We start from the raw sequence: 18,865 nt of genomic DNA on the forward strand, positions 1-18,865 counted from the left end.
TTGTGTAATTTATACACAATATCTGTTTCATTTAATTTACTAATGAAATGCAATTAGCTTCAGTGGGGACTTTAATATTCAACCACCACTTGTCAAAAAAGATTTCTTCTAAAGCAACTAACAGAAACAGAGAAGGACTTCATGTAAAATTCTAAGAGGGAAGACAAGAATTACAACTTCATTTCCTGATCCTGCTAATTCTCAAGTTTTCTCAGCAGTATTTACATTTTTAAACATAATGCAAAATGCAATATATTTGCATTTTAAATGCAAAAATAAAGCAATCATATTCATGATTGATTTGAAAACTTTTTTAAAAAAAGGGAACAAATGACGTAGGCAAATGTACCACTGGTCACATAACACAACACTTTTGGCACAAATTCTGGCAACCTTATTCCATACAATGAAGTTGTTGAGTAAGATTTATTGCTACACTATCAGTTCCTTCCCGCCCCATATATCTTTTTCATTTTTTACAAATAACTTGGTGATGTCCATTTTACTCTACAAATTCCTGGACAGCTAACACTAACCCTAAGTGGGTTTGCCCCCACAATGGGAATTTCCCATGTTTTTTACCAGGAAACGTAAATAGGGTGGACTCAAAAAGTCAGCAACCTCCAAAGCATACCAATGCACTATGAATCCATTGGTGATGTCCATTTTGCACTGTCAATTCATGAACACCTTACCCTAACCCTAAGTGGATTCGCCGCTCAATTGGATTTTCACAATTCAATGATCAAAAACATCCGAAGAGAACTGCTTCAAAAGTTCTTGGGTACGTCTAGCAGTGTGCAGGCAAGCATTATCATGAACCAACACCATACCAGAAGTCAGCATACCCCGACACTTGTTAAGGATCCTTGTCTGAATTTTTATAAGGTTTTGCAGTAGACTTCTGAAATGACGGTTGAACCACGCTCCATGAACTTTACTAGAGGTACTCCTTTGGCATCTTCACGTTTGGCGGGATTTTCTATGGTTCCACTTCCGGTGTGGTGTTGGTTCACAATAATGCACGTCTGCACACTGATAGACTCACCCAAGAACTTTTGAAGCAGTTCTGTTGAGATGTTTCTGATCACACACACACACATACACCCATAGCCCAGATTTGGCACCGTGTGACTACTACTAAGGAATTTCAAACCTTGTAAGACATTATAACAAGTGCCTCAGTTTGAATGGTGATTATGTTGAAAAATAAAGTAATGTAGTTTTCTAATATGTATAATTTAATTTCTGTATCTGCAACTGTCTATCATTGATAAACAAACGGAGGTTTATTTCCGAACTGCCCTCATATTTTATCAGGAAATGTAGATAAGACAGGCTCAAAAAGTCAGCATTACCCTAAGCATACTGATGCAGAATGAATCTATTGGCAATGTCAATTTAACTCTCTGAGTTCATGGAGACCTAACCATATCTCTTTAGTGGGTTTGCCCCCAAAGGGATTTTCCCATTTAGTTTAGAAATAAACGTAGATAGGGCAGCACCCTCCTAAGCATACCGATGCACTATGAACCTGTTGCTCAACGATTTTCACATGCATTTGACAAGGAAACTTAATGAGGCGGGTTCAAAAAGTCAGCATTTTCCTAAGCATATTGATGCAGTGTGAATCTGTTCATGATGTCAATTTTGCTCTCCAAATTCATGGACACTTAATCCAAAGCCTAAGTGGGTTTGTCCCCCATGGGATTTTCCCATTTATTTTACCAGATAATGTAGATAGGTCAGGATCAAAAAGTCGGCACCCTCCTAAGCATAATGATGCACTCTCTACATTTATGGTGACACAACTCTAACCCTAAGTGGATTTGCCACCCAATGGGACTTATGCATGTATTTTACCAGGAAATGTAGATAGGGCAGTTTCAAAAAGTCAGTACCCTGCTAAGCATACCCATGCGCTCCGAATCCATTAGAGGTGTCCATTTTGCTCTATAAATTCATGGAGACCTAATCCTAACTCTAAGTGGATTTGCTCCCCAATGGGATTTTCCCATGTCTTTTGCCACGAAAAGTAGATAGGGTATGCTTGAAAAGTAAGCACCCTCCTAAGCATACCAATGTCCTTTCTCTAATTTCCTTTCTTTCTAGTTTCAGGATTAAATGTATTTCCTTACAGTTTTAGAACTGTGACATGCTTTTTCAATCATCGGGAAAAAAAATCACCCATCATCCTCATCCATCAATCATCACTTTCAGAAATCTCCTATGTGACAGTAAAGAAAAGCCCCATTTTAAACAACTGCCTATTTCCAGCAATATTCCATTTGTCAATTGGAATGGCTTGCTACTAGTAAATAAACCTTTACTTTTTTCCCATTCTTGCTATTGTCATTAGCTAAACTGTATAATTTTACACAGATAATTACACAAAGTCATTTACAAATCTATATTATTTCTCTTATTGTCAGTGTGAAAAAGTGGGGAGGTCGTAGCTGCATCAATTTTGCCTTACTGCTTTCCTGCGATTTTTGTTTCTATTTTATACAAACTGGAATACACTGCATTTTAGGTTATCCTGGTAAATATCTACCTTTTTATAACTATTAACAAATTATAAAATCATGGCAAAATATTACTACTTTTCCATCACAGAAATTATTGTAGCTTTGGGCGGTGGTGAGGCCCCTCCTCAAGTAGTCTGCCCTGGACCCGGCTATTTTGAACAACTATCATCCGGTCTCCAACCTTCGCTTTCTAGCAAAGGTTGTTGAGAGTGTGGTGGCACATCAGCTCCCTCTGTTCCTGGAGGAAGCGGATTATCTGGACCCATACCAATCGGGTTTTAGGCCCGGGTACAGCACGGAGACGGCATTGGTCGCGCTGGTGAATGATCTCTGGCGAGCTCAGGACAGGGGTTGTTCCTCTGTCCTAGTCCTATTAGACCTCTCAGCGGCTTTTGATACCATCGACCATGGTATCTTACTGCGGCGCCTCAGGGGGTTGGGAGTGGGTGGCACTGTTTTACAGTGGTTCTCCTCCTACCTCCTGGGTCGTTCGCAGTCGGTGTTGGCAGGAGGGCAGAGGTCGGCCTCGAGGCCTCTCGTTTGTGGAGTCCCTCAGGGGTTAGTCCTCTCGCCCCTCCTGTTCAACATCTATATGAAGCCGCTGGGTGAGATCATTCGTGGTTTTGGGGTGGGGTATCATCAGTACGTTGATGATACCCAGCTTTTTATTTCCACCCCAAATCAACCCAGTGATGCCCTCGCCGTGATGTCCCGTTGCCTGGAGGCGGTGAGGGTCTGGATGGGGAGGAACAGGCTTCGTCTAAATCCCGACAAGACCGAGTGGCTGTACATACTGGCATCTCGGGTTATCCACTCTATTCCATCTTTATCTATGGGGGGTGAGGTGTTACCCCCTATAGATAGGGCTCGCAGCTTGGGTGTCCTCCTTGACTCACAGCTCAGTTTAGAATATCATATAGGAGCTGTGACCAGGGGGGCTTTTGCCTAGGTTCGCCTGGTGCGCCAGTTGCGGCCCTATTTGGACCGAGATGCCCTACGTACAGTCACTCATGCGCTCGTGACCTCTCAGATATACTACTGCAATGCTCTCTACATGGGGCTGCCCTTGAAGACCACTCAGAGGCTCCAACTGGTGCAGAATGCGGCCGCGCAAGTTGTGATGGGGGTCTCCAGATACTCCCATGTAACACCTCTGCTCCACGAGCTGCATTGGCTTCCAGTTGTCTTCTGGGTGAGATTCAAGGTGCTGGTGATGACCTATAAAGCCCTAAATGGCATGGGTCTGGATTATTTACGGGAGCACCTTCTGCCGGCGTCAACTTCCCATCATCCTGTGCGCTCCCACAGAGAGGGCCTCCTCAGGGTGCCATCGGCCAGGTAATGCCAGCTGGCGGCCCCCAGGGGGAGAGCATTCTCTGTGGGCGCACCTGCCCTCTGGAATCAGCTCCCTGTTGAGCTCCGGATGGCTCCTGACCTTCGCTCCTTTCGCCGCGACCTGAAAACTTGGTTATTTGAGCTTGCTGGCCTGGACTGAGGGATTGGGATTTTAATTTTTAATTTTAAAATTTTCAGAATGTGTTTTACTTGTTAGGGCTAATTTAATTTAATTTATTTTTAACTTTGTATATTGTATATTGTGTTTTAATTGCCCTGTACACCGCCCTGAGTCCTTCAGGAGAAGGGCGGTATATAAATCCTATAAATAAATAATATAAATATAAATATAAATATAAATAATAATATAAATATAAATATAAATATAAATATAAATATAAATATAAATATATAAATAATTTGAGTTTAGTTAGGTTTCCTTCCTTCAAGTCACACTTAGTTTATTGGAATTTTACCTAGCACAATGTATGGATCACATGTGCACCATGGTTTCTAGCTTAGAGTTGGATAATACATATTAACAAAGCATAATTAAAACAAACAGTGCTTTACTCAAGATGTAAATTTAGTATTTTTCTAATTTGTCCCTTAAACTATGTCCTATGAATGTCTCAAAACTCAAAAGACGAAAGATTGTAGTATTTGGCCCTGCCAATGTTAACTGTTACATAACATAAATACACCGATACTTACAAGGCCGGCTTGGAATAATCATAGAAGGACAATCTTCATCACGCATAACTTGGGCCACAGACTAAAAGTCAAAATAAAAGCATAAGCAGAAATGCTGAAAAAAATCATCCATTTTTTTAATGTCAATAATTAAAAAGTTGTTATAAATGATCAGTTAGAATTTCAGTGGGAACTATGAAGTCCCTGTCTGACTGGCATCCTATTAATAGTAAAAGAAACCAGGAGGATTCCTGTCATGCTTTTGAAGAGAAAATATTTGAGCAAGTAGCTTTGACCTAATTTCAGAATTAAATTACCTTTTAATATAATAAGTGTAATGAATTTATGACTGAAATCCAGGCTTGGTAAGAGCTTTTCAATATGAGATAATTGAAGAAGAATTTAATTTTTGAAAGACTAGAGTAAGTTGCTTCAAACCAGTGACCTCACTGCAAATCAATTAGTTAATTCCAATGACTTATATCTTTTGCTTTATCCTATCACTGAAATAAAGTATTTCCTAAACTGAATTGTCAGATGAGGATTCACAAAGCCAAGATAGCAGTTGAGACTACATGATCAAGGCATCCCATTTTTGCACTTGCACTAATACTACAAGATGTACCAAGGAACAGGATCTTGATCATGTGGTCACAAGCAACCTCTTGACTTTCCTCCACCCACCCACCCCCACCGCAACCCCTTTGTTATGCTACTAATTATTTAATGAAAATTGAGTATAGCCATTTATTTCCCACTTTTTGGCCTGAGATTCTCCAATGTTGCTGATTTTTCTTTTCTTTTACAATTGTTTAAGCTCTTACCCCTACCCAGATGATTAGATTCCCTGGAGGAATGTCTATATTACAAGGCTCCAGATACATTCATTTCTGTGAAGTTCTGATAAACCTACAAAGATACTGAATGATTTTTTTTCTTAGTTGATGACACACTTTGAAATTTAACTACCTTGGTTAAAAAAAAATAGAGATGGGGCAACAGAGAACAAGGAACCCATTTCTCCCGCCACAGAGGTAAGTTGTGCAGATATGCAAATTGAGAAGAAAAGGAGAGATACATTTGAACCATAATCATGCAATTCATGACCTCCTTTAAGTTTGCCTTTCTCACTCTGCTCAAATGTTCTGGACCAGAGCGCTAACTTGATTCAACCAGTGATGATTCTTCTTTATAAGTATAGACACTTAACTATTCTACTGCACAAGGTCTTAATTACACTGTAGTGCATTGTTCAGTGATTTGTAAAGGAGGGCTTGTTTTAAAATTACAGAAAATTACAGTCAAGGAATAAAAAAATCTAGACCCTACTATGTTTTCAGAGACAGCTGGTGTTTTAGAGTGGTTAAGGTACAATGGAGGAGATCAATGTTCAAAACCACTCTCAGATAGTTGGGTGACGATCACTTTCTGTCAGTCCATTGTACCTCATAAGGTTGCTTTTGTAGGGATAATATGAAGCAAATGGCCCACATTTGAGCTCCTAGAAGTTATACAGGACATATATTTACTTTGCTGTAAGTAATCATAGAGACAGACATACAGACAGTGGTACAGACAGACCACTGCATACAGATATAAATTTGCCATTGATGTTTTTATTCTAGACGATTAAAATATGCATCTAAACTCACCTTGCGTGGCTTAGTAAATCCAGGCTTGCAAAACTGTTTGTAGTACTCCCAATAACTTCTGTAGGAAGATTGCATTTCTATGTAGGTTGCAAATCTGTCTGGGCACTTTGAAACACAAAGCTTTTAAGACAAAACCAAAAAACCTGATTGAAACATGAGGATGGAGGATGAGACGGTTATATTACCAAAGGACCTACGCAAAGATTTGCCAATCTCTAAAAGTGCTTCTTTTTTTAACAGACTGTTTGCTTAGCAAAGCATTTATATAATATACACATATAATAACTTCTTTTTCTTCTCTATTTTGTAATACCTAAAAATGGAAATGAGAAGAAGCCAAAAGATTCTTCTTTCAATGACTGCAGAACTTCTTCTTGTTCTAAATATCTCATAAATAATATTTGTATCTTGTGCAGCAATTAAAGTGAATTCATGAATCAGGCATACATAAACTTTTGGCAGGCAAGGGATATTCCCCCCCCCCCGTTATTTATTGTATTGTTAAGACTCATGAAATCACTGGAGTGGTATCTTTTTTGTTATTGCAATGTAATCCTGCAATAACACAATTTCTTTATTTATTTATTTTGACAAAAATCTCCAGGATATCTTCTACAATCTGAAAGAGCCACAAAATGTTGGTAATGTCACCCTAATCAACAAAAGGATTCAGATAATATTCAGATAGTTAACAGGTTTTGTCCTTAATTTTTTTAAAATAATTTACTTATTACTTCCTTCTTGGTAAAAATATTTGTTGAAAATGATAGAATTGAGGAATTATCCTTAACTGATTATTTATTACTTACATAAGGATTCTTCCAAAATAATACAATGAGTTCTCTTCTTGCTCATATAGAATTGCGCACATAAATATTAATTAAATGAAAATCTTGTAATTCCCAATCTTAGAAAAAAAAATCTGATTACTATCTAAAATTCTAGAGCTACGTTATTGTCAGAATCTCTACTCATAGGATATATTTGTTTGAGGAAAAAAAGAAAAGGACTTATTTACTATATCATCTTCTCCAAAAGCTACTGATCCAGTGAGTTTCCAATATGTCTAGTAATTTCCAAAATATCTCGGAAAGCACAAGATTGTGCAAGTTTGTTTTACTATCATTGTTTTGCTAGATCCCCTTAAGTCTATAATTAGAAAACATGAGTGAATAGTAAATATGATGATAAATAATACGAAGAAGCAACATAAATGATCATTACCAAAACATTGTTTCTAGAGAATCCCAATCCAACTTCTCTCTGTTAAAATTCCTGAAGTTAATGATTTCTGGAAATCAATGCTATTATTGCTTTCAGCCAACAAACTGAACAATATTGCTTCTATATAGGAGTGATTAGTTGTCATTATCAATCACTTGATATATGTGTATTTGGGGGTGGGCGGGGTGGAAGTAATGAATAAACACAACTATTCAGTCCTGCACTCAATATATGTTTTTCTTTCTTAAATGATATTCTAAATAGATAGTTTCCTTTCCATCTTATCAATATATCTCTACTGAGGATACAGAATTTACATATAACATTAGCCTTTACTTTATGTATATCCAATACATAACACTTTTTATTTTCAAAACAGCTGTATCAAGATATACCGGTAATCTGTGTATTCTTGACTGTGTACTACATACCTGTGTTGTAGGGCACTGTAGGTTTATTAGCACTATAGGACTGGCACATTTCAGAATGTTAAAATAAAATAAAATTGTTTTGTTCCTACAAGATAGAAAAAAATGATCATTTTCACTCCATGTATATGTATAGCAATAATTAATAATTAACCAAATACATAAATATATTACACACATATTAAAAATTCACTCCCATACCACTGCCTGTAGGGATTCCTATTATAGCATACATGAAGATTAATTTTGAGAAAAAAATTTCTTTCCCTGTGCTATAGGATAGATAGCACCATTTTATGCTAATTTAATCATATTTTTCACATTAATATTTTATCAAATATCCAATTCACCACTGTGCAGTAAATTTATCTTGTACATTTACAAAGTTTAAACACATACCACATGGTATTATGAAACTGGCATTTTTTATAGTAATCACAAGATGGCACTAAAAAATCAATGAACAATTTGTCTGTATGTAGAAACCTCTAGACCTTGTAAAATCCCAAGCATACCTTTTCATAAGTATAGATCATTCTTATGAATGAAAGACCAGAATGAATTATATAGATAAGCCAACTTAGTTGGCTTAAGCCAACTTAGGGAAAAAGTTAACCCATTTATTTGTTTTAAAGCAAGTTCCCATTAGAAGTACACTGAATTCCAGAAAGAGTGGATATAAATTACCAACAAATTAAATAATAAAGAATACTGAGTGTTTCATCAAGCTTCTATGAATGGTCTAAAAATATTTAGAACTAATATGCCGGTATACAATGGTTAATATGACAGATTAAAACTAGAACCAGGGAGACCCAGGTTTAAGTTCAAATTTGGTAATTTGGCCAGTCATTTTCTGTCGGAATAACAGAATAACAGAGTTGGAAGGGACCTTAGAGGTCTTCTATTCCAACCCCCTGCTCAAGCAGAAAACCCTATACCATTTCAGACAAATGGTTGTCCAATTTCTTCTTAAAAACCTCTAGTGTTGGAGACCCCACAACTTCTAGAGGCAAGTTGTTCCGCTGATTAATTGTTCCAATTGTCAGGAAATTTTTCCTTAGTTTTAGGCTGCTTCTCTCTTTGATTAGTTTCCAGCCATTACTTCTTATTCTGCCTTCTGGTGCTGTGGAAAATAGGTTGACACCCTCTTATGTCAGCCCAACATACCGGTAATTTACAGGTTTGCTGTTACAGAGATCCACAAAGAAGATCCCAGTGTAAGCCATTTAAACTCTTACAGGAAAAAGGTGGGATTTGAATTCAACAAATAAAATAAGGAAAAAAATATCCTTCCAGGCTGCTTTGCCTCTTTTTTGAAAGCTGTCGTGACCTCCTTTGGCTGTCTCTTTAGCATGGTTTGCCAAAAATATTTGATGCACTGAAAAGGGAAATTTCCAACCCCCGTTTAAAAAGTTAAGAAAGAAAAAAAATCATACCCATATCCACCTATATGGCCACACTGTGTCATTATGCTTTCTAATAAGACCATTGACTGCTATGAAGAACTGAAGTGTCCTTTAAAGTGTTCTGGCTATCGCCTCTTGATATACACAATGAGTATACAACTAGGACTCTTTAAAATTGAAGTTAAGATTGATAAATTCCAAATGCACACTGCAATGAAATTCATATAGCTGATTGGCAATCTAACTGGAGTTAAAGTGCTGCTATTTGCTGATAATACAGAGCAACCACATTAAAAGAGTAAAGCCGTGGCTTCTTTTTCAGACTATCATACTATTGTCTTCTGAATGCAAATGGAATCTTGGTTTATATGGAGATTAACAAGGAAATGATTTGACATAACAAAGTTCCCTCACAATGTACTTAACCCAAGATGGAATTAATTCTGTTATTTTAGTTCAATATCATCCCTTCCTGAAGAACTACGAACGTTGGAATTGTTTCAAAACATCAAATATTCTAAAATATTTATCTGGTATAGAATGTGTTGAACCATTGGAACTATTATTTACATTTTCTTGCTCTTTGCCAAAGCACTTCAAATAACAGTCATATAAAGATTAGCATGTATCTTCAAATTTGACTGCTCTCAAGATATGAATTAGAGGCAGCTTCTGGGTTTTACAAACCATAAATCTTTATTCCATATCAGCAACCGGTCAAATTTCATAAAAGCTTTTCTACATGAAATTTTTATTTTTGCCTCCTAACTAGCTTACCAAAATATTATCTTCATACATAATGAATTTTAAAGTTGTAATTCAAGAAAGAATGAAATATGCAGATAAGGCTTGATGAGTGCTGAAAATAGGTCCAAAGGATTTATAGTACAATCTAACGTTTACTAATCTATATGGAGACTGCCAAGCTTTGGAAGGCTGATGTATCGTTCTGTAGCCTTATTATACTTTAAGAAAAAATTATATTAAAATGCCCACTTGTGGGCATTTTACTCTCGAATAACCAAATGTCCTGAGCCAAATTGATACCAATCCAGTTTTAGTCAAGAAAGCTAGCTGGGTGACTTTGGGCCAGTCACTCTTTCTCAGCCCAACCCACCTCACAGGGTTGTTGTGGAGAAACGAGGAGGAGGAATGTGTTTGTGCTGAATATGTTTGCCATTTTGGGTTACTTGTAAAAACAATAAAAGTGGAATACAAAAAATTAAAATAAACTGGCACCATATCTTTTCACACATTACATAAAGCCAGGATTTTCAAGAACTCAACTGCTCCTGTTTGGCTCTTCAAAAGTTCCTTCTGTGGTCTGCCTACTATATCATTTCAACATATATTACATTAGTTTAGGATAATTTTAAGGTTGGGACGGTTATAATTTGCTTTCTACAGGTCTCCAGTTGCCATTTGGTAGGGAAATGGGCTAGATGTCTTTAGTCCTGTCCTCTCTAGTGACATAACCGTGGCCTCCTTTAAGCCTTTGGAAACGTTGGAGGCAGAGTTGCAGCCCCTGACAACTTAAATGCTTGCCGTATGTATCAATTTAAGCAAGCAAGAGAGCATTCTTACCAAGTTCAGCTTCTGGCATATGATACTGCTTGAATAAAACATGACAAACTTACAGAAACAGGAAGCAGTCAGCTGTGCTTAGAAATTACTTTTCTCTCAGAATGACATAACAATTTCCCAGCTGACATCTTATTTCAGCATTCAATTTATGTTGGCTAATCAGACCCAATGCATCTTAGGTTTACAGTCACTTGGATTCATGATGTAACAGTTACATAACTAAGTGACAGGCAAATGTCTGAGCTGAGCAGTGACTTGCTTTGAACTTTGGGTTTTTTAAAATAATTGGAATCCCATTTTTTTTAAAAAAAAGAAACCCGATGAATGAAGGGAGAAGATACCTGCAAGGCTTTCAATAAGTCCTCTGCAAAAAAAATTAGAAAATGAACTGATAGTTCTGATGCACGTGGCAGGAACACAGATGCAAAAGAATTCAGTACTTACTCATTAGGTGTATCTTTTTGACCACAAAACTGCCCATAGCTATCAGTTGGATAGGCTACTTTTCTTGGGTCGCCATGTACCCAGGCTGTAAAATGGAAAAGAAAAACAAGAAAGCATCAAGTCATTTTGGTTGGAATTAAATTTTGCTACTTATTAAAATGCAATTCCTGCTGTCATGAACTGTTTTAACCTCTCCCAATGGCTACTGAGAATATTGATTGCTTCTTAAACAGTCGCTTTTTTAAAAAATGGAGGGGATAGATACAAAGCAAAAAACATCTCTCCCTCCCATTCCCCCCTTTTCTATCAGAATGTATCTGGCTTACAGCCAGAAAATGAGGTAATGCACTTAGAAAATGACAGTTATTAAAATGAGGAGAGGGATGCATTACAAAAGCTTTGTTGGCGTAAAGCCGTACAATAGTATTGAACCAAGCTAAATACACTCAACTGACTTCATGCATGTTTCTGAACTGCCTTCTGTACACAGAATTGTATGAGCCAATTAAAATACACTGTCAGATTCCAGTTTATGCAAATCATTTTGACTCTGATCTACTCTAATTGCTATAGTCTCACACTCCTCTTCATTTAATGGGGTTAAATGTAGAAATACTGGAATAAAATCAAGCCAAAATCAAAATCTTCTCCAAGGTCATCAGGATAATAATTAGAATCATAAGGCATGAAACTGCCTTGTTCACAACTATCAACAACAGCTCAAACACAAATCTTTGCAAGCCAAAGGTAGAAGGGACAATGTAATACATAACTCCTAATGGCCCAAATTTGTTTTGTACATCTGGATTAAGGCAGAGTTTTATTTCCTTACTTTTATTTAAATATGAATTTCAAAGCATATTTCATTCTATCTTCATTTCTATACACATTTCATATGTGCAGAACCTAATGATACTGTGGTAGTGAGTTTATTTTTCTTTCAGATACTGAGGGTTTGCCTTATTTTATATCATATGATAAAGTTTGACACCTGTGAAAAATGACACTTGTGAAACACTAATGTAGGTCAGATAATATATTGAGCAAAATCAACCAGAAAAGAAAAGAATGCATCACACTTAATCCTGCTATTATAATTTCCTTTTCCCACAACAGTTAAATAAAGGAGAATATTTCCTTTCTCAGATCTGGACAGAAAAGCAACATCTATTCAATTATTGATTTTCTTGCTTTGAAATCTAATAATTTCAATAATAAATTGTTCTTATTGCATATACAGGAAAGCACAAGGCAATCAATACAAAGGTTAAATTGGTTGTAACCTGCTCCCATTACATGGACTATTGAAAGTTTAATTTAACTGATTGGGCATTAAATAATAAATAATAATAAAAGTTAGCCATATAGAAATTGTATATTATAAACTGCACTTTAATAACTTTAGAAATAAATATTTCTGAAACTCATAGTTACAGGTAGTCCACAACTTATGAATACAATTGGGATCAGAACTTCTGTTGCTAAGTGAGACAGTTGTACAAAGAGTTGCTTCTGATTAACCTTTTATAACTTTTTGTTAAGTGAATCATCCCAGTTGTAAGTCATTAAGTGCACGTGGCTTCCCTCATTGACTTTGCTTATTGGAAGCAGTTGGGAAGGTACTGGGATCCTGCAAGGGTCATGAATACATGCCGGTTGCTAAACGATCAATTGTTGTTGTTCTTTTGTTTCGTTTTTTTGAAAATTTTATTTAATATATATTTAAAAACAAAAGTGGACATGATTCAACTTCCCTAGCTACAACACTACTATTACGAGATTCAAGGTGCTGGTGATGACCTATAAAGCCCTAAATGGCTTGGGTCCGGGATATCTGAGGGAGCACCTGCTGCCAACATCAAGTTCCCTTTGTCCTGTGCGCTCCCACAGGGAGGTCTTCTCAGGGTACCGCCGGTAAAAGATTGCTGGCGGACAATACCCAGGGGGAGGGCCTTCTCAGTGGGTGCGCCGGCCCTTTGGAACCAGCTGCCTGTAGAGCTTAGAACTGCCCCTGACCTCCGTTCATTCCTCCAGGACCTGAAGACCTGGCTCTTTGAGCTCTCTGGCCTGGACTGAGGGTATTAATTGGGGTTTTAATTGGTTTTTAACTAAGATTTTTATATTGAAGGTTTAATATAATCATTTTAATTGTTTTAAATTTTGTAATTGTGGTATTGTTTCTTTTAAAAACCTTGTGAACCGCCCTGAGTCCTACGGGAGAAGGGCGGTATATAAGTCTAATAAACTAAACTAAACTAAACTATTAGTATTATCTTATGTCACAGAAAGAAATAACAAAAACCTAAAATACAGTTTATAACAGGATAGAGTATAACAAACTGTACATATAACATCTGTAAACTGTCATTCAGTCCTCAGCGTTATATTTACATATCTTTCAGTTATGTCCATTATATAGATGCTAATAAGAAATCCTTACATTATGAACCAATCAAACAATGGTCATCTCAGCAATCCTCCTTAACTCTAAACAATCAAATGCTGATCACATGACCATGGGTATGCTATGATGGTTGGTAGTGTGAGGACTAGTTGTAAGTCACTTTTTTCAGGGCCATTATAATCTTAAATGGTCACAAAACAAATGGTTGTAAGTCAAGGAGTGTCTGTATTCAAAAGCCAGAGAGCACTGAAACATGAACACTGGAAGGTTATCATAAACCAGTAACTTTGAGATTGCAAAAGATTTGATTATCTTCACATGTCTGTGTCAAGTCTGAAAAACCAACCAGTAAGGACCAAATTCTATGTTGAAAATTACACAACTAAAAGTTCTCAGCCAGTATTTTTTGCTATCAGCATAAAGATTCGTATTTGACAAAGGTCCATGAATTTTAGATGTTTCGATTCTGAAGTATAGACTTCGCTATTGATTGAATAACAACTAAACAACAAAGCTGGTTGAGAAGTTTTTTCCAGTTTTAGTCAAATGTAAATGCAGGGTCACTCATATCTAATTGTAGTCTAGAGAAAAATCTTTTCCCCCTGTTCTTCTGTAAAGAGCCAGAAATATATAGATCCTATTGAGTCGTGAGTAGCCTCAGGCACAACTGTGATTGTGAGCTGATTATACTCTATTTTTCCCTTTATATCAGCTTCATGGACTCTCATGCATTTTGAACAGGACAAGTGTCTGGAGCCAATCCAAAGGTGATCTCATCTCTCGGTTAAAAATAAAGCACATGGACAAATGGGAAACAAGAAAAGGAAATTGTAATTTAAGAAAGGGAGACAGATGTGAATGCTGCTACCAGTTTATAAGGGGAAAACATTTCAGATGCAGAATGAGACACAAGGAGAAAAAAAAAATCTCTAGGTGTCTCTGTGTGTGAAAGATAACACACAAACATACAGAAACAGATCTCATTTTGAGCTGCTTTCATCATTTTTTAGCATTCAGAAACTTTATTGGATATTTGATATTCTGTCCTTTCAGTTAAAGGCAGGCACGATGTGCATTACACGTACACTTTTTCAACAGTGACCCAAGCTGTGAAGAAAAAAGCAAAACAAGCCAAGCATTCAGTCATTATCTCCATCCATTTTCAAGGTATTTCCCATAGTCTTATTATTTGGAGACACCTCTCATAGAAAACTGCCATGAGATCCCAGGCAGAGGATTAAGGGAGATTTTTTTGTAGGAGCAGAAAGTGCAAAGCTGTAGAAACATCTAAGGATGCAGCACAATTGCAAGCTTCCAACTGTTTTTCTGCTACTTCTCCCCCCTCCTTGCCCCATCATCTTTTGATCACTTCATTTGTCATGAGGGCATACCGGTAACAAAAGGGTTTTTTTTAAAAAAAAAAATAAAAAAATAAAAAACCTATTTCATAAAGAGGTGATCTACAGTGAAATACAAAAGTAGTGAGGCATGATTCTAACAGAATGAAAGTCTTCTCTGCCCATAAAATTGCTTTTGCTTCAGGGAAGATACAATTGGCAGTTTAATCTCTCTGCTAGGATTTGCTGCTGCTTTCAACTGAATCACCCCACTGTTTACATTTTCTGCACCAAGGCATGTGAAGCCACAGTGTGGTGAGGCCTAGCGCACCTTTGAAATCTAAGTTTCTTCCATCTGCTGTGACTCTGAGTGAAATATTTTTTATAAGCAATAATAAAGAGTACTGTACTTCAGGACTTGAGATTTAATGAGACCTTTACTACTTTTGTCAAAACAGAGGCCTGTTTCCAGTTGTTAGCTACTTATTAGCCCTAAATCGTAGCCTGAAATTTGAGGAACTAATACGGCTTTAAAAGATGCTACTTAACATTCTATAACAAGAGTAAGTAGAACTTTTTTTCTAGCAGGTTGATCAACAAATGAAAGGAAATAATGACCTTGGGACACTGCAACCGTTTTATAAATATGAGTCGATTGCCAGGTGTCTCAATTTTGATCACATGACCAGGGGGATGCTGCAACGGTCATAAGTATGAAAAATGGTCGTAAGTCACTTTTTTCAGTGCTGTTGTACTGCTCACTAAATGAACTTTTGTAAGTCGAGGACTACCTGTATTGCATTCTGATTATTACAACAGTTAGCTGAACATGGGTCTTTGCTTAAAAGTAGATGCAAAATAACATTTTTTGTTTAATTAGTTGTAATATAGATCTAGGCAAATGTAACTCAGAGATGCCAAAATTGTCTTCCATGCATGCTAGATATTCCAATTCTTAATTGCCCAATACTCTTTAAAAGTTCTTATGGGCTTAGTTTTGGTTATTTGGAGCTTCTGGAATTCAAACTGAAGTTGTTCAGGGAAGATGCATGAGGAGCAAACAGAAGTATTGATATTAATAAACAGCATCAATATAATTGGATTAAATGTCCAGCCATTTTACTTGCACGATTACTGCAAGAATATGGATCTACAATGTTATTGAAGAATACTGTGATAATATAATTTATTTTAGCAGAAAAGGAGTACCTGTTCCATTTTCTTATTGGTAATGCCTATATAATGTATAGGTCACAAAAGCTGATCACATATCCCTGGGACACTGCAACATAAATATGAGTCACCTATTAAGCATCTGAATTTTGATCACATGACCATGGGGATGCTGCAACGGTCACAAGTGTGGAAACTGGTCATAAGTCACTTTTTTCAGAGCTGTTGTAACTTCAAATGGCATTCCATAGTTTCTTTCCAATAAATATTTTAAATGAAAATAGCTCTCTTTAACTGGCATGTCTATTTAATGAAAAACGACATTCATTCAAGTAGCATGTGAAGAACTACTTTCTAATAAACTATATCAATGAATATTACTTACCCACAATTCCTAAGGCAATGTAACCCAGGATGACAACAACGAAGATCCCACAGCACAATACATCTGTGCAATGCCTGAAGAAAGAATATATCAAAATTACAATACATTTGTGGCCCAAAGCAAGTATCTCTTTTTACACAATAAAGACACAACTTGCATCAGCTCAGCACCCATTCGCTATTTGTTACTCTTCTTCCAAGTTTCATTTCAAAGCCACCTGTTTGCTTTCAGCCAATGGTTTTCATTCCAGAAATAACTGTCCAAGATATCAATGACATATTTATTGTCAAATTGTGAAACTTCAATATGCTTGGTTGCTTCCATTAATGATTTGTTTGCAGAAATCCACTGACTTTGGGCCAGTCACTCTCTCTCAGACCAACTCATCGCACAAGGTGATTGTTGTGGAGAAAATAGGAGATAATAATAATAAATGACTCAATATGGTATGTTGGATGTTCGCCTCATTGAGTTATTTTTAAAAAACTATAAACAAATAAACAAACAAATAAACAAACAAATAAATTAGTGTATGGGACCTATTATTTGTTAATAACAAAGGAGGAGATGTTTCAACTAGATTAAAAAAATGGGTAGAATATTCAGTGCTATACAGGGATTTTGAATCAAATTTCTTTGAATCTCTCAGCACTAGATTCCCAGTCCTGGGAAATAGCTTCTTATGTACTGTGAGGACTATAACTAGGATTATCTGTGCATCTGGAAATGGTTATGCATATATCCTGCTGTCTTTGGATATTAGATATATTAAGTTTGATATACTGAATCAATGTATGTGAGTTAGGTGATCATATACATTTGATAAATAAACAAATAAGTTATAATGATAGAAAGTTATAATTTTATTCCAGCCAGAATGTTAACTCAACTAGGCCAAGTTAATATTTATTTAACTTGCTACCTATCACCAAATCTTGTATATTTAAATTCTTGTTGACCAGATTTTGCATATCCATATGCATTATGTTAATCACGACTATAAAAACAATTTTTGTCCATGAAAGTATTACTGAAGATCGAACTTCACAGGAAGCATTTTCATAGCCTTTCAGAGCACCTTCAAAAATATTATTTTCAATCAATCCTTTCTCATGTCAGGATATGAACGACTGAGTAAGAAAGATTGTATGAGGTAATGACATACGATACAATAGATTATTTACTATTACCTTCAGAGGAAATATGATCTCTCAATAAGACTGTGGCAGAATAGCATGTTTACATAGTTCACTAATCATGCTAAAAGCATATTTAAGGTAAATCCACATTGGGAGGAAGGGAAATGTTGCATGATCAGAGTTACTGGGGAAACAAACAAATAAGCCAAGAAAACTGACAAGAGTACAAAGATGACAGAATAGAAATAGAAAGGGTGAACGGTACCATAATATTAACTAAACTAGAAACCTCACAGATTTATTGAACAAAGTACAGGTAGTCCTTGACTTATGACCATGATTGAACCCAAATTTTATATTGCTAAGTGAGACATTTATTAAGTAAGTTTTGTCCCATTTTATGACATTTCTTGCCATAGTTGTTAAGTGAATCACTGCAGTTTAGTAACATGGTTCTTAAGTGACTCTGGCTTCCCCATTGACTTTGCTTGTCAGAAGGATGCAAAAGGTAATCAGATGATCCCGGGACACTGCAACAGTCATAAATATGAGTCAGTTGCCAAGTGTTTGAATTTTGATCATATGGCCATGGGAATGCTTACAACGATTGTTAGTGTAAAAATGGTCATAAGTCATTTTTTCAGTGCTGCTGTAACTTTGGTCACTAAATGAAGTAGAGGACTACCTGTATTTTTAGCAACAAAAACTATATTTGGGAATTCAGAATTATTCAGAACAAGCTGAATATCTGAAATGTATTATTCAGAATTACTGGCAATTGGGAGAGAAAGCTAGAAAGTTATTGGCTTACCAGCTGAAACAACAAAACTTTATATCAGGAATTTGGGTTAAGGGTAATTATATATTGAGGCTAAATCTATTACCAGTACAGGGAGTGCAGAATTATTAGGCAAATGAGTATTTTAACCACATCATCCTCTTTATGCATGTTGTCTTACTCCAAGCTGTATAGGCTTGAAAGCCTACTACCAATTAAGCATATTAGGTGATGTGCATCTCTGTAATGAGAAGGGGTGTGGTCTAATGACATCAACACCCTGTATCAGGTGTGCATAATTATTAGGCAACTTCCTTTCCTTTGGCAAAATGGGTCAAAAGAAGGACTTGAC

At 36.4% G+C, this 18,865-nt stretch overlaps 1 protein-coding gene across 1 annotated transcript in view; it reads right to left on the reverse strand.

The window, feature by feature from the left end:
• Window positions 1-18,865, reverse strand: part of SLC44A5 (solute carrier family 44 member 5) — a 197,018-nt gene that overhangs the window by 39,995 nt on the left and 138,158 nt on the right. The window contains exons 3-7 of the mRNA XM_083359918.1: window positions 16,597-16,670; window positions 11,298-11,382; window positions 7,864-7,948; window positions 6,209-6,328; window positions 4,578-4,638 (exon numbers count right to left, since the gene is read on the reverse strand). Coding sequence (XP_083216044.1) covers window positions 4,578-4,638; window positions 6,209-6,328; window positions 7,864-7,948; window positions 11,298-11,382; window positions 16,597-16,670 — 425 coding nt within the window. The remainder of the gene's footprint in view (window positions 1-4,577; window positions 4,639-6,208; window positions 6,329-7,863; window positions 7,949-11,297; window positions 11,383-16,596; window positions 16,671-18,865) is intronic.

The sequence above is a fragment of the Vipera ursinii genome (assembly GCF_947247035.1).
Source record: "Vipera ursinii genome assembly, chromosome: 3".
In the NCBI taxonomy this organism is placed as follows: domain Eukaryota; kingdom Metazoa; phylum Chordata; class Lepidosauria; order Squamata; family Viperidae; genus Vipera; species Vipera ursinii.